This window comes from Sinohyriopsis cumingii, chromosome 17 (assembly GCF_028554795.1).
Source record: "Sinohyriopsis cumingii isolate HCF-2022 chromosome 17, ASM2855479v2, whole genome shotgun sequence".
Lineage (NCBI taxonomy): Eukaryota > Metazoa > Mollusca > Bivalvia > Unionida > Unionidae > Sinohyriopsis > Sinohyriopsis cumingii.
In genome coordinates this window covers 81,127,154-81,150,844 of record NC_142977.1, presented here as the reverse complement: position 1 = coordinate 81,150,844, position 23,691 = coordinate 81,127,154, and the positions used below count along the sequence as shown (strand labels likewise).

At 34.6% G+C, this 23,691-nt stretch overlaps 1 protein-coding gene and 1 pseudogene across 1 annotated transcript; one reads left to right on the top strand and one right to left on the bottom strand.

The window, feature by feature from the left end:
* Positions 1–1,709: 1,709 nt before the first annotated feature.
* Positions 1,710–18,843, top strand: LOC149779317 (uncharacterized). The gene is made up of 3 exons (XM_089938422.1): positions 1,710–1,853; positions 12,361–12,409; positions 17,512–18,843. The coding sequence occupies exons 1-3, from the start codon at positions 1,710–1,712 to the stop codon at positions 17,625–17,627; spliced, it is 309 nt and encodes a 102-aa protein (XP_089794548.1). The 3' UTR covers positions 17,628–18,843.
* LOC149779318 (uncharacterized) lies at positions 4,736–6,165 on the bottom strand (annotated as a pseudogene).
* Positions 18,844–23,691: the final 4,848 nt, after the last annotated feature.

Sequence of the window (23,691 nt, the reverse complement as noted above, 5' to 3'; positions counted from 1 at the left end):
GATCTCTGCAGTTTCAAATTAGGACAAATATGCAGCAAGTACGAACGTATAGCATCTGATCCAGATGTACTACAGAGCAAAATTCGTTAAACATGCCACTGTTTCGACCCGGTGTAAAAGGTCACACATCAACTTAAAATTTATATATATGAAAAAGCATTCATGAAGACAGCCCAGCACGGACTGTAATGGTTGTGGTTTAAAGGAATACAGTGTTCGGAATTTACTGACAGTATCTTACATAAGAAATCGCAAGAAATGCCTGGAAATAGGGGGAAAAATCAATAGTGACAGTTTTGAATGGCCACCAGTCACCTCTTCTCTGCATACTTGAAACGTTTTGGCATAGTGTCAAAGTCAGAACAGAAAAGATCAAAACTATATTTAAATAACTCATGAGTCGGGTACAACTAAATTTCTATTTTATAGGATGCCATTATGGCGTAATATAAATATGAGCGAGATAAAGAAATGCGCAAGAGGGCGTCCCTTACCATAAGTCATCGTAATCATAAGAAACTAGGCATGTTTTGCTTTTAAGACGGTGCTCGATATATATCAGGTGTAAGATGAAGGTGATTGCATCTGCAGGATGCACATTGGAGAGAATGTTGCCATACCTCTATGACACTTTCATGTAATCCTCTAGCATTTGTTTACATATTTTGCCTGTGGAAACATTACATCATCTAAGATAGTCGACTAAAGTGTCTGCTCACATGTTCAACAAAAATCAGCATTAACTACCAGTTTACGAAAGTGCCATGAATGAATTACGAAAATATCTGCTCGTTTAGTTTTGCAATTACATTTGAAATCCAGAAAGTTTTCAAGAACTGACCAAGGGGAGGAAGCAGTTTTTGGTACGTGAAAATCAGAAACAAGGCCAAGCTGTATACTTTATAGACCAAACCAAACCCATCAATTGTACACCAAGAGCTCTTTTAACAACAGCTTAAATAAAGAAGTTTTTTTGTTAAATAACCAGGACAGGACATCATGTGAGGTAAATCTCATTCTTTAAAAACTCAACCCTATGCATAGTACGACAGTTTAGAGCATCACGTTTAAATAATCATGAAATTTTATTGTAAATTTATTTATAAAAAGTCATGGCATAATTGGTTAATAATGAAAAGTGAAATTTTAGTTAAAAAATCTCTATCGAGCTTACCCTATCTGCAATTGAAAACATATAGAGAGACGATTCTATTGATGCAATTTTAACATTTGTACAGACTTGACGTACGAACACACACACTAATGTAAGTAGCACATGATTCGTTAAGTGCAGTTTGGATAACACATGTTTTATGTATATCTGGATCAAAACTATGCCACGGCTCACATGGTGTCCTCCCACGCAGACAGAGGAGAGATGGCAGTGATCCGTAACGGTGAGCACGTTAGACCATTCAGCCACTCGAGCCCACCCCACACACTTTTAATTGATGTAAAATTAATTACTGGTGATAATGATTATACGTACATTATTGTAATAGCACCTGTAGGTAATACAGATAATTATGATAATACAGCCTTAATTGATATTATACTAGATGGATAAGTATATGCATTTATTCAATAATAAGGACTTGCTATTATTTTGTTAAAGAAAATACGTTTGTATACCAAAAATACAAGAGTAACAACGAGTCATGCAGGCTATAAATAGCGCCCACTTAGCTCTTACTATTCTGCCGGCAGAAATGAAGTCGATCGCTCTAGCAGATGCCCTAACAGGGAACGCTATGTACATAAATTTGGTGGATATCCCGTCTAAGATTAATTTGGACATACCGTTTCTTCTTTCAAGTTGGAAAGACGCTTTTCATCGAGCGAAAAAGATCCAGGTAAGATTAAAGCTCACTTAAAGTGCCATAACAGTGTATCTACATTTATTCAGTTTATTTCTTGGTGAATGAGAATATATACTCAAAATACGAATGTAAAAAATCCGATTGTAAAATTTTCAGTAATAACTGCATGTGAGCCTATCTAATATCGCGTCTGCACCTGGTTACGATAATAACCGAATGCAAGTGCCGACCACTTCCGGTATTTAGGGAAAACAAAGTGTGACGTCACATTTTGAACACTTGTTGTAAACAAAGGCTGAGTTGGTATGGGCACATTATGGAAAAGTCTTCAGAAACTCAACACGAAAACTGCGATTTTGAAGGAAGTGAATTGTCACTGTCCTGCGGGTCTTCGCCATTCCAAGATGGGGATTTAATAAGCTCGGAAGATTATGATAATGGCGTAGAAGCGGCTGCTGGCACCCAAATTAATCCGCACCAGTTTGAAGCCTATATTTCCAATATCGACGAATCCGAAGTTGCAGATGAAGATGACGAAGAAGAAAGACAAGATAGATTGACGGACAATTCATGGTAATTGTTTTCTGAATATGTATACGGCCTAAGTTACGATAAATATATGTATCCGACGGTATTTGCAGTACTGTTCAACATTCTCCTGTTCGTTTATAAATGAATTTTTTCTCACCTGTAATAAAGGATGTACAAATGTATTGCATTTCATGGGTAGAGACGTATTTATACGTTGATAAGTAAAAGGTACATCGGATCACAGTTGTAAGCTTCGAAACCCTGTGAACAATTTGATACGATTTAGAAGTACTTAAGATTCCTAGAAGAGGAGGTCCTCTTTTGCACAACTATTGAAATAGGCAGGATAGTTACCCTCATAACAGTAAAATTAAATTCATATTTTGTACACTGTATTATAAGTTAAAATTTCGAATTTCTCATATGTATGCTAATAGTTGATTTTTATAAACTATGAAATAAACCTTTTTTTATGTGGTAGGCATCTACTTGCAACTTCAATTTTCTTTCTTATCTAATTTAATTTTACAGTGCTGTACTAAATGTTTTACCTGTTCCTGACTTTAGTCAGTTTGTGTCATTGTACTGTGCTGTCGATGTGTTCATAAATATAAGATTAAATTTGACCAGCACAGCACTATGCATTAAAGAAGAAAACTCTAGGTGTAATTGTGGACATTGTTTGGTAATGTCCACAGGTAGGGAATGTGTATGTTGTTGTGACATAGAGGTCAAAAGTGTCTGCAATGAATACCAGGGGATACAATGTATAACACACCATCCAGGGTTCGGTCCAGTTTGTCTCGACATCCATGTTTTAAAAGTTGCATACTACCAGTATAGACAACAATTTGATGAATGTCCAGAACAAGGAAATGAGTAAGTAAAATGTTTGAGTAATTTTTCATGTTCTTTTGTTTTCATGATATATGCATGACAGCATAGTATTGGGGTTATTAATACAGCAAATAAATAAGTCACTTTTTCCAGTCATTTTATGATGCCTTCATTGATTGAACCCCTTTTCTGGAGGCCTACACTGTCTAACCTTTTTACCACAATGATACTGATAAGTCATGCCAAAAAACAACACATATACATATTTAAATATTGTTTTATTTCATTTTTTGTGTCGGAAAAAATGGTTTTATATATATATATATATATATATATATATATATATATATATATATGCACAGATTATGTTGGAATCATATAACTTTATTGAACTTTATTGATATAAAAAATAACGATAAATCACACTGGGCCAATAACACTATCTACTAAAACGTTTGTTTCCTAATTTGATCTAATGCACAAAGCATAATTTATTTCAACTTAATTCTCAAATTATTATTTCAGAAGACATCGGTATACAGCATATAGAAAATTTTCTCGGTGGTGTTGGCACTTCTTGGGCAAGGAAGTGAGGGTCATCATTCCATCATGTGTTGTTCAGAGGATCCGCACTGCCTTTCCTGATCAAAACCTGAACTACACTGGCTTTCATGAGGCTGACAGCGATTAAACCTGATAAGATTTTGAGTAGCAATATCCGTGTGAGGCCTCTCATACAGACTACATAATGGTGGTGATACATCTACCATAAGTTTTACTCCTTCATCATTCATGTGAGACACCTGTCCAATTGTGAATGCTGTTTTCATCAGACATTCACCATAATCTGCAAATAAATTTAATATGCATTGCATTTTACAAGCCAAAAACTGCAACCTTTTGTTGAAGTTAATACATGAATTAAAAGTATTTGTCTTTACAATTGTTTGCATATTTTAATTATTTTACCACAGGACAAAATCATGGCCTTTAAAATTAAAGGAGTGTCAACTTTAACAAATACTTTGTCTTTACTGTTTGAATTGAATATAAAAAAATAATAAAGGTACTTGCACTTGTACAACAGTATTTATATCTCTAAGTGATATATTCCTTTCTGTTCATTAACTACTAATGTATATTCTTACCATATGTTGAGTCAACAAGGCTTTTCCTGACAGTGTATTCTCCTTTCTTGTACTTTGGATACACTATTTTATATCTGGCTCTCCTATCCTTAGTGCATGCTTGCTCTCTTTGGCTGTTTTCATTAAAATGCAATGCAGCTAGCCAAAGCCTATTTCAGAGTAAATAAAGATGCAAAAATACAGTATATAATTCTATCAAAACCAGATAATTTATTTTTATAGATACTTTTTTTGCAAACATTCCAAAATACTAAAAACTGTTATACAATTTTACATTGCAGGATATCAAAAGATCAGATCTTGATATCTATAATTAAAGTTGAAGATGAATATACTGGACTATAAATAAAATACTGAAAAACCTGAATCAGTACTTTTTTGTGTGCAATAAGTTAAGATTTACGCTGAAAGCATTCCATGATAGGAGAAACCAATCATTATTGGTGCAGAATGATTGGTCACGGAGTGGTATCCCTCCAATGCTGAAGTTTGTTGTCCAGATGAAAGCATTGGTACATATTTTCTCATTTATCTGCTGGTCACAATCTCTTCAAGCTTTTCAAATACTTTAGATCCTATAAGTTATAAAATATATTCATCAAAGCTTGGTTTTATGCTATCTTGCATGAAATTTAAAGTGTGCACTAACAAAAATATATCTAAATTCAATAAATTACTAGACCAATACGGTTAGTGAAAGTCATATGCCTATATGACATGTACTCCATAATACCATACGATACTTTTGCATACCAAATATCATTGATCAGTAAGAAATAGATCTACTAATTGAACAAACTTGATGGACCTAAACAAATGTTGCCAAGAATACAAGTATGGGTTTTTTTAAAAGAAAAAGATTTCAACCATTTATATTACCTGGTTTAAACCACTTGTTTTGTCTCTCTCTTCCTTCCAAGGTACCATATTCAATAAATTAGTAGACCAATACAGTTAGGCAAAGTTACATGCCTATATGACATGTACTCCATAAGAGGCTTTTGCATACGAAATATCACTGATCAATAAGAAATAGACCTACTAATTGAACAAACTTGATGGACGTAAACAATTGTTGCCAAGAATACAAGTATTTTTTTTTTTTTTTTTAAAAAGAAAAAGATTTCAACCATTTATATTATCTGGTTTAAACCACTTCTCTTGTCTCTCTCTTCCCTCCAAAGAACCATGTTCACATGATACAAATAAATCACCATAGCCAGAATGCACATTACTGATGTGGTTTATAACAGACTGCCACTTTTCCAGCATTAATTCTTCGTTTTGGTCAGGCGATGCTGCTGCAGTCCAATACATTTGGTTGACCAAACTCTTTATCCATGGAGTTATATTCGAACAGTCTTTTTCGTTTGATAAGGCAAAGAGTTTCTTTTTCAGTCCTGTATATAGAAACAGATATTAAGAGCAATATGAAAAGTTTTTTTAAACAATACCTTTTGCAAGTCAAATGGAAGTTTTTAAAAAAGTCCTTTTTGACCAACTGATTGAACAAGATGTTATGAATATCTAAAATTTCTACAACTTAAACCACCTACATTGGGTATGATTATGAGTGTCACATTAAAAACATTAACACTTGCATTGACATATAAAGGCAATTTATCAATGAATATCAATGCAAAACATTTTGAATTTTATTTTTATTACCTTTAGCAACATGCCAGTCATCAAAACAATGTTGAGTGTCTGTCATATTTTCCCTCACCCATTTCAATATTTGGACATGTCTGTCTGCAATTAGGGATCTGATTGGGATCCCATGGTACTTAAAAAAAATATACACTCCTTACAAGACTTTCCTTTTCCATGTGGCAGCTGCTCTTTACCTCATTACTCTGTAACGTAATGTTGGCACAATATTAAATCATATATAATTTTAGATTTGATTTTGAGGTGTTTAATGCTGCACCCAACAATATTTCACTGTCAGACAGTTTTATTAGTAATTTTTAGGCATTTAATGCCACTTTTAACAATAATGTTCCTCATGTGCAGCAATAATCTGAAACAAAACGTACCTTATTTGAGAAGATTTATGAGTCACTCATATTGATGGCTATTCTCTGACTTCCCAAAAAAAATTAGTCACGATGCGACTGAAAAATTATTTAACATGACAACACCAGCACCATCGAAAAAATCGAAACACAATATTGTAAAATTTCTACTCAATTTTGTTTTGCAGATTTTTATTAATTGGGGATGGTAATAAACCTCATCATGTTTGTAAATATCTATATGTAATCTGATTCACACATGTTCCGATAATGAAAGATATATGTAGGCCTTCTAAATCATCCAGCAGAAAGATTTCTCTATTCAAATGGTCAAAGTTGAAGGCAACATGAAAATTTTGACAATATTTATCAAATGTTTATATCCCTGTTCTTGATTTATTAGATATTTATTGCATTTGTTTTGGAAACTATGAAAGAACGTTCTACAGGGTACACATGGAAATGATATGGTGACTGATCTCTTGAATATCATAGATATAATAATATGGTATTTGTCATTGAAAAACTCACCCTTGCTGCTTCTCTCTTTGAATAGCTCCTTCTTATTTTCTTTGGCGGTGACACTTGACAAGTTACTTCCTCTGATTGTGACAACATTTCAAGCCTACACAGCGGATGCTTTGGTGTTGAAGGTTCTGATACCTTTGCAGTCACCTTGGCTTGGTTTTCAGTTTCCTTCAAACAGTGGATAGGCGGGACAGCATCATCAATGAGTTTGACTTTCTTTGGTGCCCTTCACATATGTTCAACCTCAAATCTATACCTAAATGGGAAGCATTCTGGTGTGAAATGAAAGGAGAAGAGAGCCGAAAACTCAGTCGGACCATCCCAGTTTGCTCTTTTGATTTTTACAAAATCTGTCCACCTACGACAAAGTGATTGGTCTTTCGGGAAGCAATGCATGGAAAACCCATCAGCATTTGTATTCCCACAATTTGCTGCAAAACACTTGACCCAGCTGCCCTTGCATGTACCTCCACGATCTCCTCTTGACATGATTGTGATGATGTAAGTTTTCAAACTAACTAATAAGGTACGGAACACGTACTTTGTTTATGTTTCGATAGAAACGGAAGTAAGGTGTGTGTTCAAAATATGACGTCAGACATCTATACACTCCGGAAATTACCGAGCTATAAAATCGGTCCGATGTGTATTATCTTCGAAAACAAACCTGAGCGTATTTCTCACTTATTATGGAGAATTTTTCCATTTGGTTTGTTTATACCGCTTCATGATTTTATTTTCTATTCAAATAATACTGAATTTGATTTACTTTATCTACACTGGTATGGCACTTTAAGGCAAGGTTACACTCGGAAAAGCCCCGAATGCGTAACACTGAAAAAGATCATGTAGGCTTGATTAATCGAATGAGCTTTTTGTTATTGAGATGTTGGTGGATGGGACTACAAATCGATGCATAACACATCTTGAACAATGTGTTACGTTGTTGAGAGAGAGAGAAAGAGAGAGATAGAGAGAGAGAACGAAAGAGAGAGAGAGAGAGAGAGAGATGCGTGGTTGCATTTTATTTATATTTATCCCATGTTAATTATTCTCTCTCCACCCATTCCTCCCTTCTCTCTCTCTCTCTCTCTCTCTCTCTCTGCTTCAGTGTTCAAGACAGAAATGGCGTGAGGCCAGATTTTATTTGCAAGTCAGTCCTCACTTACGTGGAGGCAAAATTCCCATTGTGTGACCTTCTCTCATAGCCCTGACAGTTCAATTATTGCATTCCGCACTTGGAAAAACAGTTGTCAGGTATTTTACGCCGTAAAACATGTATATCAATGTATGAGAAAGATAACCCATTTGCTTAGAACACCTGCCTCAAGGAAGGTGTCAAAAGGACGTTTGTAAATCTTAGTTGAATCGTTTAATTACAGAAACAATTTGCAGATACATGGCTGGTCAAGAAGCGGGACTGGATCATGGACGAATTCCTGCCCTTCTTCATCATGCCACTCCATCTTTAGATTTATTTTTACCCACTAGAGGCACTTACATTTTTTTTTAAAGTATGAGCAAGTCAAATACGTTTTAACATGAACAGAGTTGCCATTATTGCAAGCGGAGAAGTTATATTCTTTTTTTTTCTTTTCCATGTTGTCAGTGTATGTCGAGTGAATCTACTCTCAAGTATTAGACCCAGTCTGATCATCATATCTCACATGTCTTCCTTTCTAGAAAATACACTCCCAGTTAGCCATGTACTCCACTGTTTTAGAATGTGGCCCTATTAAAAGACAGAGGTCTATTCTTGCACTATTGATCAAATGATGTTTACCTTTTGAGAATGATTAGTCCCGTCTTGGTGTTGACGGTGATCAGAGCTAATCAAGAGTTTATGTTTAGATAAAACAGCCGTGTTTGCAGCTTGTATCTTAGCATCTTAGATTCATTTAATTTTCAGAAATACAGGAGTCTTAGCTTTGGGCATAAAATGGACAAATACATGTTAGCATATTGAAATGCTGATATATTGAGACAAATACGCTTAGCTAAATGAAGGTCTTAATTGATATAACTTTACGAAAATGTGTATTCATTTGGACTCTTGATTCTCTAGGTCACTGACCGATCTACACTACACTATTTATGGTGATTTATTGACTTAAAATGCGATCTAGCCAACATTTTTCGTTTTGTAAAGAATATTTAAAAACGAAGTGCAAAAACTTCAACGTTTTTGAGTACTACAAATTTAAAAATTCGAATTACAACATTCAAATGTGTTTAAATAAATTTATATGCGTATGCGAATTCACACAATAGTAGTTATAGTTCTTTAATAGGTAACACCGTTTTGTTGTCTCTGGCCTTTAACGGTATTGAGATAGGTATGGCCTCAAGTTAGGTGCACGCAAGGTTTAAATGTTAACGAGAATCATTGTATCTAAATAATTTCGCATAATTAGACCTTACCCTGCTTGGTTTTCAGCATTAAGAGGTTAGTGTTAGGACTGGTCGGTTTGATGTCAGGATAATGTGACTGGGTGGGACATGATGCTACATGTCTGAGTCATGATGCCCCAGTGCTAAACATTGCTATAACCTACTACACTGCAGATATCGTAGCTATATGAATAAAATTGTTAAAGCTGTTAAAAGTCCAACAACACACATACACAGACCTGATCATAGTGTTAATGGCTGATTTGCCTTTCTATAGTTGGTGTTCTTTATATCATACGCTGACACTTTATTACCAAAAGAGTACCGTAGTTATTCTAATAGACACCGCCACCACGCGCGGAGCAGTGCAATTTTCAAGAAGGGAATGTGTTGATTTTGTTGTATGTTTTATTGTTTTAATATCGTACATTACTGTTTTAATGAAAATGTTTGGAAAATAAGTTGCTTTTATTTTTTTAAGAGTCGTTGGATTACACATGCACATTGTTATTGTCTGGACATACCATAACTGATATATAGGAATATATAAGCCTCGATAGGTTATAAGTTTCCTTTTATGTGGAAAAAAGGGTGAGGGGTAATATAATGGGACTTCTCTTTGAATTACCACCACACACACACACACACACACACACACACACACACACACACACTGTATATACAGTGTAAGAAATACAATGTATGTGCGGTCAAGACCTATCAGTCTTAAATAATTTCTTTCAACATTTATTTGGAGTGCATTTTGTTATCTAGCCTACTCATTCGTCGGGACTGAGATGCTGGTCTTGAGGGAACCGGGAGAAAGACCCTAATATTAGCACGAAGGTTAATGAGTCGAAATTGATTAAATGTGAGTCATCAGCGTACTCCATCCTCTGAGGGATAATCAGGTCGAATTACATTCGGAGTATTCAGTGAGGTTGAATTCGACCACATGTTCTGGTAAACATGGGGCATTCCGTTGAATTTAAGTTCGAATTTATTGACACGAGCACCCCACTTAGTTCACCGTAAAAAGGATAATGAATTATCTAAGGGGGAAGGGAAGGTATATTACTGAGGTGATGCCTGCCTTGGGGATTGAGAAGAGAGAGGTGATATATGAGCTTTCTGCAAGAAGTAATCACATCTATTGATATGTTACTATTTAAGGTCACTGACCCTAAAACGAGGTCTAAAGTGTTGATCAACTTAAATGAATATCTAATAAACGATACCAAAGGAATGAACGCCTAAGTAAAAATTAGGCACGAAAGTTATAATCTCAAAATCTATAATTTTATTGAAAGGCCGTCTTCCTAATTTCGGGAAAGAAATATGTTTTGTCAGACATTTAATTTCAGATGATCTTGTTCATAAAGACAAAGGAGTATAACTAATGCAGACGGAATATTTATTCATATTTGGGTGTAAATATCGTACAATACTCAGATTAGATAGCATGGCCAATGACGTTTTTTTTTTTTTGTTCATTTTCTTTTTGACTTTTGAAACATCAAGTATCGGACGGTGCATGCAATAACTTTCAGCATGATTTTTCTTTTCTTATGCTGACATGTAGTAACTCTCAAATTTGCTGCGGTCTTTAGCAAATTCATCACGAACAGCCTTCTTAAAATTAATTTAATTATGTTTAACTTTCCTTGCATCAAATATGTAAGTTTTAAAGATCCAATTATTTGAGATTCCGTCATATTACATGATTTTTCTTTGCTTATGCTGACAGGTAATAACTCTCAAATTTGCTGGGGTCTTTAGACAAAATTTCTGACTGCCACCAGCAAATTCATATAGAACAGTCTTCTTAAAATTAGTTTAATTCTGGTAAACATTCCTTCCATCAAATATGTAAGTTTTAAAGATCCAATTATTTGAGATTCCATCATATTACTTTGGTTAGCCTTTTAAATCAATATTGATCCACGTGACCGGATGTAAACTTGCAAACAGTATGATTTAAAAAAGAGACTGCTTGTAAGAACATACTTTACAAGTCAATAATAAATGGATACTCACAAATATTCATATTTGTTGTCTTCATCTATCGGTCACTCCTTCTATCTTAGCATCATTTTATTCTCGTTTTTCACCAGTATGCTCATTTAATATACGTATGCGAACACACATTCATTCGAGGATATACATACCCATGCACCAGTTGAAAGGAGACAGACATACAGACAGACAGGCAGGCAGATGGATGAGAGCCACAAATGTCATATACATGCATAGTGTGTCTAACATTGATATTTCTCCAAACTGTATACTCTAAAATTTCCAACCGTTCAAGGAAATAAAATTAAAGTAATCATCAAGGAGACTCGTACGTGCGCCTGTCTGTTCAAGGGTGATTGACATTTGTGCGTTTTAAAAAAGCTCAGGTTATTTCATGAAAACTATAACGAACATTAATAGACAAGCAACAGTCTAAATCAATAATAAAAGAACCTTAAGAAGTTAGAATTTGTTCTCGTTGTCGTTCAACCTCTATTAACTGCTTTGACTGAAGCTGCAACAAATAAACATATTTTCATTAATCTTCAAGTGAGACAAATTGCAAGAACTTTTTACGCAGCGATACACTTTCGCACAATCAAATAATACAAACTAGAACATAAGGTAGTAATGGAAAGATAATGAAGTTCTGAAATGGGCAGAGAATATTTATTTGAAAGCTAGGAGCAGCGCAAGTTGGTGAGAAAAAAAGATGTAAAACAATTGATAAAATATTAATATTATTTCTTTTTAAGATGGTGAGATATCGATCCTGCTTGCATAATGTGGGCGGACTGTCACATTTTCTTGAGCTACATCTGCCATCTTAATTGATTGAACTATCAGGAAGTGAGTTGCACGGGGATGCCCTCTGGTGTTTTCAAGGGGAGATAACCGTGAAACCCCTATATATGGAATTACGTCACAATTAATACTTCCAGTTCAGTACCCACGAATGTAGTTCTAGTCTATTTTTAGAACATTTTTTCCTCTCTCATTTTGGTGGTGATAGAAGAGCTTTATTTATGCATTTTTGGTAGCAATTTGAAGGAAACTGTTTATTCTTGATAGTATGAGCTGAGGGTGTTGTTGTCTATGTGTGTTTTGGCGACAGTGGACAGTGAGTAATAAGGCCTTGGTGATGATCCGGAAGTGAAATCTGTGTTCTGTTTACATGCTGCTATATTGACAGTCCATCATCTCAAAAAAGAGCAGGTCAGCCTTTGACACCGTGAAGTCATCTTTGAAGGTATTTTAGATTAACATATGATTTGCATTGATTGTCACACAGTGGAAAGGTCAGTACTGAGAAACAAATGTAGAGAACATATAGTAAAATTAACTGTGTTCTTTGTCCATATAAAGTGGACCACAAAAAGGGAGAGAATGTTGAATTAATATATTAATTGCAGGAGTTATCTCTATACGTCGAATAATGACGTATTGAAGGTTCAAAACAAATAGAAACGACAACATCGAACGGTACAATGCTGTGTGCTACTTAAACTAAAGAATATGAGGATACCTTTGATAATTGGGTATCCAATACAAATCTCATTTTGATAAAATAAATGGAAAATATATAATTGATTGCTCCAAAATTCAAAGAACTTTAAAAGAATAAAATGAAACAAATTATTCTGAAGGAAAGTTATTTGAATTTTTTGTATAATGACCTAATACTGTTTTGTTTCTAGCGATGTACACTGGCATAATAGCAAATATTTAGGCAATAACAAATGTTCTAATATCGTCCGCAGTTATATTGTATATTTCTGCTCCGAAATTTGCAGGCATATTATGATAAATATGGGGCATTATAAACATTCTGGACGAAATGGGTGCAATATTTTACCAGATTATTATTCTAAGGAGTCTGAAGAATCAAAATATATCAAATAATGTAGTCATTAACAATTCCAAGCTTATGAAACAGTTTGCTTTAGAGATCATTAGGAATCCCATATCCATATTTAAATAACTTAATTAGTATAACTTTATGAGATAATGTACATCCTTTAATTTTGTCGAAATAAGAACATTGAGCAAATGAAGCGTCGACATACTCCACACATAAAAAACGTAAAAACAGCGCAAATATTACTTAATCAAACTTGTATTATAATGGCGAATATTATAAAATTAGACAATACAAACAGAACAGAATTAACTGCTAATAAAAAGAACATCGTATAAATAGACTCATTATTTAACCACGAAAGACTGAAATTTAGCTGAAGCGAATAGTAATTTAATAAAATGTGAGAGTTTGATGGATACAAAAATACAAAAATCTGAAAGAAGGGTATTAAGCCATCCCCATATCTAATTCGCTTCCTGACAAGAACAGAAACTAGCTTACATGTTGCTAAAAATGCAAATAACACGAATATATGGAGATTTCAGAACTCACTAGATAGGCAGTTAAAAGAATTTATATTTAAAACAGAAAGATATGAAACTAATCAGGACATTTTTGTAGTTTTTCAAGACGTTGTGGCATATGTATGGAAAATAGATAAGTACAACATTATAGACCATTAAATTGAGCCAGATTTCTCGATAAACTCACGGCGAGAGAAAGTGGCAAATATTTTACTGTTTATAGGAATCACAGATCAGTGCCAAGGAATATAGTGAGCATAAAAGAAATCGCGAACAGGACTCGGGTCACAATTATTTTTCTTTATAATCTCTTCATTTGTTTCTCTCTACTGAACTTTCTACTGTGAACAAATCTTAATAAATCATATGTTAATCTAAAATACCTTCAAAGATGAATTCACAGCAGTTTTTGTAATAGGTATCCGGTATTTCTTTGACAGGCTGTGCTGTAAACAAACCAATGCGTAATTGATCACAGCTTCTAGATCAGAGCCAATGCCTAATTACTCACTGTGCATTGCCGCCATAATGCAAATAGACAACCGCACTATAATGATCAAATTCTAGAAAATAATAAAGTACCTTTAAATCAACACAAAGAATACCTAAATCTAAGTCTTGTACCACCACCAAAAACTAGAGGAAAAATGCTCTAAAAAAGACTTGCATTCATGGGTACTGAAACGGAAGTAATAAATGTGACCCGAGCCCAACAGTGCTCAATATATGTTTCATATACTTAACACAACGGACAGTTGTTATGTACTGAAAAACATGCATTCGTGGAATGTACGGTCAGTTTATCGAGCGCAAGACAAAATTGTTTTCCATTGCACTTGATGAATTGACCCCTTTTTCGTGCTGCAGTGCAACAGGCGCCCCTGTCCTCAATGGAAATTTAAGACGAAGAAAATTTTGAAAATTAATTAAAATTCTTAAGTTATTTCTATTTTCAAATGAATTAGGAGATATCATTCATGATTCAGACACAAGTGGAAAAAAGCTGGAATGATTGGTTGGCCAGTTGTAATATAGATCAACTTGCACGGATGTAAATAAGCTACGTACAGATCCGTTTATACATAAGTTCCAATCTAAATCCGATCCTGCACTATCTATCTTTGATCGATTTAATCAGTTACTGAAATTTTATCTGCTTGATTTGTGTAGCATGCTATCCTTTGACCTAATGAAGGAATGGTTATTTAGTGATAGTAAAGATTCAAAGGAAGATATGTTTAAATTTCTCTTAAGTCTTCAATACATTTCAAGACAAGAAAGACAGAAAGAAAAATAAACACAGTTGTGAACTACCATTTCTACAGTCTCTTGAATGACGGAAAATGTATTTGACATAACTTGTGTTAAGATATAAATATATTAAACCAGAAAGTTACTTCTTTTGTAAGTGTTCATTTGGAGAGTTATGCCTTGCGCACTTTTGAGGTTTCATAAAGAAACTTATATTTGACATTGTTTGCTGTAATTTAGAACCATTCAAAAAGTCGAGTTCATTTTCTGATATAAATGACGTATACGAATATTTATGTTTTCAAAATTCCCCCACTCCCAGTGGAGGATTATTCAGCTAACTGCGTCATTCTAGGCCTGGTTGTATGCAATGACAGGAAGAAAACCAGGTACTATTTTCTAACGGCAAAGCTTCAAGAAGTACACGGAATCCACAAAGGGTTGTTAAAGATAGTTTCTTTCTTTACAAACCTAACAATGAATTTAAATCTTGGAGATTTTCAGCTTTTTAAAAAACCTATACCTAAATGCTTCATAGATTGGAACTATGCTTTGAAACTATTAAATACCCTGAAAACAGAAATCCAGTTGAATGTGTTGTATTTTCCTGCGATGTCTTCCAGTGTCCGATACTATTAGCTTCACCAATAACACGCCATATAAGAAAACGCGTCAGAAAATTTTAACAATTTGTAACTGCCTGAAATAAACTGAGGTGTTTGAAAATAATTCATACATCATGCAAGTACAATTTGATAACCTTAGTAGAGGAATCAGAATTTGATTTTGTCTCGGGTTTACTCTTCTTTATCTCTCTCTCTCGTTCTGTCTCGCAGACACAGACATAGACATGCACAAATGCACACAACCAACCGTACTACAGACATTTACATGCACGTGTGTATCTATTGTATATTGCTGTATGTTTATATTATTTGTATTATTTTCAAAATACTAGCTTTCTAAGAGTCATTTAATTAACGATATTTTTAAAACTAACATACTAGGATCTTAGTTTGTTCTTTAAAGATGAGTGGTGTATACAGTACGTAGATTCAATCATAAAATTCTAAGCTTGACATGTAATATAAATCAGGTGGACATCACGTGCTCCAATTTCAGTACATCATTTCTAGTGAGAGGTCACTTTGACCTAATTCTTGATCAGCTAGTGTAAACCACGTAAACCTGTCTACCGGTCCGATGTAAATGAGTCACTGACCCATCTTTACGTTTTAGTACCTACGTCTTAGTATTCTACATAAGAGAATTAATACTTAGAATTAGACATTCTTAGTTAAACACCTGTCTTGGAAGTTTATCATTGAGAGGAATTTATTTATTTAATTTAATCATTTGTTGCATTTATAGTACTTGAAATATTTCAAAGTGTTTGGGTTTGCAATAGCTGTCACGGAAATACTGTGAATTCATTCAAGGAAATTCTGGACTTAATAACTTTCACGGATTTATGTCGAATTCATTTGAAGACATTATGAGATTATACCATAGTGATTGTTCCTTACTGTTGATGCATCGGTTCAGTTTTTACAATCGTTTTTCTTCAATCCGAAATGTTTCGAAATGTGGATTTGGTCTGATTATCCTTCGAAACATTCTACTCGGTCGCCCTATTGGCATACGTGACACGTGTCAACAATGCGATATACATATATATTCAAAATTATTTAGTGGCAAACACAACTATTTTTGTGAAATATGAAATTTTTTTATAGTTATTTTGTCATGAAAAATGAAACATACTCTTGATATGATTCAATTAAAAAAAGGTTTACTCGGGAATTTTTCGTACATTTGTTTCCTGCTGGAATGTACCGAAGTACCGTTATAGTGAAAAAGTACCGCGTTATGTACCACCGGAAAAAAATACCGCAGTAAACCGGCATTTCAGTATTACTGCGCATCTCTACTACTACCCCGTCAGCCTACCATAGTGCCCTATTTTTCTACGTTCGTTTATTCTCACATATATTGAACAACAAAAATAGATTAGAGATTAGTAGAAAAATGGTTTCCTGATATGTTACAAACGTATTCACCAATCATAAGTCAAAATTATAAGCTTCCTTAATTTTCATAAAAAATAAAATTATTTGAAATTGCATGTGTTTTCATGTTTTATGTATATGTACACAAATCTCTACTCGTTTTATCTAGTCCCCTTCCGTTCTGCATTACATTCTCTGCGTAATATTTTTTGTGTGGAATGAAATGCACACATATATGGATAATTAATGTCGAGCATAAATACCTAATGTGATTAATAATATTGGATGGATGTACTAAAAATAGTATTTAAATATAGTAATGTTCAGATATACTTTAAAATAGGCATACTTGAGTTAAGTTATATGCTATGCCAAAAGGAATGCTTTGAAAACGATTGACTTCGCTTCCATTCCATTCCGTTCCCCGGAATTCAAATAGCCTTAAGGCTGAACTGAAAGTTAGAATCTTGCCCTTGTTTTAAATATGCACTATTGTCACAAACTCTGTTTTCTACTGTATTAATATATGCATATACTGCCATACTACTATCTAATTCCTGTCTTTGTTTATTTATAGGAGAATCCTGGATTCGGGAGAAAATTCGTACCTGGAACACTAAACACATGTTCAGAACTGTGGTTTCCCTAGCTTCTTTTGGTGCCTTTACCTTTGCACTTTGGATTCACGGCTAGATTGAATGACGACAAAAGACGGTGTTATGCTGGAAGGCATGCTCTTGATCATTGCCATAATGCAAATAACGTCTAAAGCATAGACAACTTATATGTCCATGTCCGATCATTCGTATGCAATTGCTAAAAATCAAATGTGATGGAGGGCGTGAGCAGGTGGGCGTGTTGGAATTTAAATGCAGATCAAATTTGTCTAGCTAGAATGAAAATGCAGATATTTTTGTGTTTTATGTATTGAGAAAAATCTGGATGGCAACGTTAGTTGTCCAAACACTATGCAAACACGCCTTGAGACTCTTTCGGCGATAACCGTTTAATCCATAATCTGATTGAGAATGGTTTTGACAAAGTTTGTTCCGAACGATTACCCCCAACTTGCCCCATCTCAATAGAAAATGAACTTACTTCGCTAATCGGACAACGGTTTTGCGTATTTTGACATTGTCGGTTATCCAGGCATAACACCTACGATAAGTGAATTAATATAACGTGGCATTTTCTACTAATTTGCCTGATAACCTTGTACATACGAATATTTTATTAACAAAGAATGCACTAGTTGAGTCTTCACATACTTTAACAGTACGTTCTATTTTTCATTTATTGATATATATGCGAGAAATATGCGAGAAATATTACAATTTGTAAACAACCTTTCTTAAAGCTCATCTTACACAAATTGCGAAGTGTGTATTCAGTTGTTATTAGAAAGAAAGAAGTCAGTCCTATGTCAGACTAAAACGCTTGACTATATGCTTAAAATAAAGTGAGTCAAAATTGAACGAGTTTCCTTGTCAGCTAAATTGAACGAAAGATACACAAATAATAGAGCCAGGCAAACGGATTGTAAAGGCGAATTATACATAATTTGTATTAATTTATTTAAATCTACGTTAAGTAATAACTTGGTTTTCTGCATAAATGTTAAAATGTGCAAAGTGCTATCCGGCAAAACGATGTATGCTTCTGTTTTATTCATAAGGAGTTTTTCTGGGGGAAGTATATAGATGTTATCCTTAAAAAAGATAGAAAACCCCGATACTTCACACTTTGTCAAACCCAGATACTTCACACTTTGTCATTGACATTTTTAATTAGATTTAACATAAGAAACGTTACAATCCAAAACACAAGCAAGAAACTTCCATGTATTTGGACGGCGTTTGGATGTCATATCTGCAATCCAAAATATTAAAAAGAAGATAACAACGGAAAATATTTTATGCGTTTTTAATTTTAGTTAAACCTCCTGATCACATATGTTGCAAGAAACAAGCGTATTAAATATTTAAAGCATTGCAGTTTACACCCCAATGAAGGCATAAATTAGCTTTGAACATAAGAATCATACACGTTTTGCTTTGGGTGCACGAGATAGGTCGACCAGGAGGATAAGACATGGGTTTCGAAGCTCTTTCCTAGCGTTCCAGCAAACTTTGTAAAGATGAAATAATTAACCTTACGTTGAGTGTATCGAATGGCAGAAGAAATCGAAACTACGGTACTTAATTACAACTTGCGAGTTAGTCGTCTGGGGACAACCTACATGACAAAATCGTATGCAATTTTATCTGTTGGATACTAGCACAATCACATAGAGAAAAGAATAAAAGGTAAATGAATCCGAAAATGTTAAAACCATACCTCTGATGACATCTAAAATAAATACGAAATGGAGGAACAAAGAACATTCTTTAATACACAAAACAACGTTTAATCGTACTATTCTTGTCTGATTTTTGGCTTATACAAACCACATATATAACCCCATATCTGTAGAGTTTTATTAGAAACATAGATATGTAATGGTGGAGTCCAAACTCGATAAAATCCACTAAGGAGTTTGTTTCTATGAGGGTTAATTGTGATGTACGTTTAGTGCATCATAAATCAATACTTTCGGTTTAAAACAAATGTGTTGTATCTTGCAGCTTGATGACTACGTAGATTAGAAATCAGAATATTAAACCTTACCTCTTCCTCCTCGAGGTTAATCATCCCTGTATCAGTTCATTAAAAACGCCTGGTATCACATGTAGGTAAACTAGTATTTTGCAGATTGAATGACTGGGTAAATCTTCTGACAAGATTGAAATAATGCAACGAAAGCATAGACAACAGTGTCATAATATGAAAACTACATGCCTAGCTTGTTCTGATCAGAATAGAAACAAAAAGAAAACATCAAAGGTGCGATGATCGGTATAAATGCATTTCATCTTGTACGAAGAACTAAATTACTTAGAGCTAAGTTAGCACAACACAGTTTTTCTTATGACAAACACATTCAAACTGACAAGTGCAGTCTTTAACTGATATGCATCACATTACTAATAATTCATTTCAAACGTAAAGCTCATTCCAATGACATGCCTTCAGCATGGGGACCATCAATTTTTATTTTATATTTGATATTTCCTTATGCAATCTTTAATTTCATATTCTCACATTGGTTGGCTGAAATCAAACATTGAAGTTTGGTGGCCATAGAATGATGGTCCATGTGAACACAAGCTTTAAGCAACTCTATTCGCATATATATTGTTTTGAATGGATATTGAACAGGTGCAGCTCATCTCAATTTTGCATAATTGCAAGCAATGCAAAACTACCATTTCAGCCTGATTGAATTAGTTCTGCATCTAAGCTGCAGTTTGGTTTCAACAACTGGTTGCATTACCCCGTTTTATATCGAAACGTTAACGGACCATACCATTTTCGACAACAATACCATAACCAGCCGTGGTCGACATAGTTATATCACCTCTTTTGATTTCATAAGCATATAATTGCATGCAAATTTGTTGTGGTTTGAAGTTTAACACTTTGACCAAGGTAAATTTACGAAAAGTCTTGTACTACCATTGGTCTCCAATGGAACTATTTACGGGATTATTTCAGTAATTCCCAAACTTCTGGCAATCTCTGATAACACAGATACCAAAAAAGCTGTAGCAAAACCTATTTTTCAAAGTTGTAGGCTTTTTGTACGAGCGATATATAAGAACAATAGTGGGACACGTGACACAGATAACATATTGAGAAATGACTTGTTATCATGGAGTTACTATTCTTAGGAGCTGGTGTGTTTACTTACACAGGCAAGCTATATCAGTGGGCAAAATTGCACAATAAACTGTAAACTTTTACTCCGGCGTCAGGAAATCAGTGTATAGTCTACTACAAGAGATACATAGACAATGGTCTATTTTTTGCTTTTGAATATGACATTTGGATCCACTTTCATCAATAACAAATATTTACACCTTGATCTCGGGTAAAGAAGTCTGATATTTTGTCACTGCAAATTATGTCAAAATCACATTTGGGGTAAATATTACACATATATTCAGACATAGATATTGCCCACAACAGATCGCGGGTGGGGTATGTGAAATATTACACTGGCTACGTCTAAGATTCAGCCAATGTGGGTATGTGAGAAAGCTTGCCAGTAGCTTCTCGTGGGTCGGTGGTTCTTTCCGGGGTTTTCCCGGGTTCTTCCTCCACCATTAATACTGGCCGCCATGTATAGCCTATCGTGTGCTGAAAAATGGCGTTAAACCCCACAACAACAACAACAACACTGGCTACGTATCATGTACAGGCTTGTAAGATGCTGTCTAAACAATTAAACTATTACTGTGATGTTAGACATTCACGTGCTATCCTCATTACTACAACTAATAATTAGCAGAAAGTACAATGATTAAACTTCAGTCCATTGTGCTTGAGTTATATATCAAACAGAATTCACTCATAGACCATGCGACGTGAATGAATAAAATAGAACACACGTATTTCGTTGTAATTTGCATATATTCTTGTCAAATGCAAAACATCAGATATAACTTTTTGTGAAATAAATCAACAATCCAATACTGATTCTTCTTAGAAAAATGAGAGTATGACAGGAATTACCCATGTGAGGCTAAAGTCAATTGTACGATTGAAGAAGCATCGGTCTGTGTTGATAAGCAGTAACGTTATTGAATAATGCTTAATTGATGGGGCTCGGAGGCCAAAATTACAAGCATTGTGTTTTTAAAGGAAATATGTATGATATGAAAATATTACCTTGTCATTTTAGTCAAGCTGATTGTACGTAAAATTCAACAGAGAAATGACAAACAAGTACCTGGTAAAGTTTATTTAACATGGGTTACTTCCCTTACACTGAATAAACCGAATGAGAAACGTTCTACATTTAACTGTATTCATCTAAGAGGGTCAAGAACGTTTTCTTAACCATAATATTTGTTTAGTATGCACATGCAGCTTGACAATAGCGTAGTATTGGCATACGGTGTGCAAAGAAATTATTAGTTTATGATTCAAGGTAGCATGACATGTTTTCTCATTAACAATTAAAACCACAGAGACAAAGCATGAATACAAATAAAGAATAAAATCAATGTGTTGGTCATAGGCAGGTATATTTTAAATTTTAAACCATTACCTGTATGCTGTTCTCTTACTCTTTAAAATGGGACATAAGTAATTTCTGTCATAGTGTATAAATTTCCAGTGCAAATTCTGATCTGCAATGCATGCTTGAGATGCACGATTAGTACCTCCATATTGATTTTGCGCCTAATCTTAGAGAAGTGCAAAGCTACCATTTCAACCTGGAGAAACATCGCTTTTTATTCCAATTGCAGTATAGTATGTACATCATGTTGGAGTATCCTGCTCTACAGCGAGCCCTCAAGGGCCTATATCAATTTCAACGACATCAGATTGGTTAACCATATATCTCTATCTTGATTTCCTTCATATCTGTATGCATTCTAAATTGGGATACCTTTAAGTTTAAAATTTCACGGGGCAAATTCACGAAACTCTGATGGTGACAAATTACAGATTTCTGAAAAGGACAGAAACCATCAATAGTGAAAAACAAAGCAATCTAAGATCAAAATATAAGAAACTTCAACATGTGTTAAAATTATATCATTTTGTACGTGGAGAAGATAATATGGACCATGTGTGGTTAGATTGGAAAATACACACGTGACAGGAGTGATCTAGTTATGGTGGGTAGAATCTCTTTGGATGGAAATGCCTCCAATGAGGACTAGTAGGGAGAAAGACCTGCTTTTCGTACGACTTACTCTAGTCTGCAGTGATTGTAGAAAAGAGAAAAACTCATGCAGCATAATGTACTAGTATATGGTAGCGACCAATATAAACACGATGCACGGATGTTGATTTTTATTTGACTTTTTCTGTTTGTAAATCTGCGCTGTTTCTTATTTTTGCTCGTAACTTCCTGTGATTTTTCATTTCCGTCAACATAGTCTCAAACTCAGCCGCACTTATTATTTTATCATCAATTGCTGCTGATTATAATATACTGATCATATTAAGACTGCTTTGTGCAGTTGCAAACAATTCGGAACATAAGCGTTCTGGTGAATGTAGTCACATCAAAATTAATTTACTCGCTCTACCAGAGACATTGGTTACTATTGATATAGTTCTGACAACAATTCAGATTCGTGTACGTTGAATGGGTGATGTTGTCGTGATTTCAGTCGCAACAAGACCATCATATGTTTCCGTAGCAAGACCGTAAATAGCATCTACGAGCAAGCACGTGCGTTTGTATTTCACAACCAGCGCAGTTCTCTTGGTAATTCCATCTCGCAGCTGTTGTTCCGCTCCGATTATTTTTCACGTCGGTAAGACTGAGGGTCCGTCATAGTTCTATTAAAAATGCAATTGCTTATTTGAATTGCACAACACGGAGACCTGTTCAGGTGTCATCATCACGTGCAGGCACCGTACGCATGGGCACTTACAGCCAATTATCATTTTTTACTAAAGCAGTTTTCTTGCAGTTATAAACAAACAAACTTACATCGGAAATACTTAGATGTGCAGCGATTGTGTGTTCTGGTGGTGTGGCACCCCTGTCATACAAAAACACACTGATTACGCCAGAATCTTGGACATCTAAAGATCGTCTTTGCCCAGTTAATGTTACCCAAACAAGCGCGTCCTTGTTAAATAACAGTCGAGACCTTTCTTTTCTTAGTTGAGTCAATGTTGGTTTAAAATA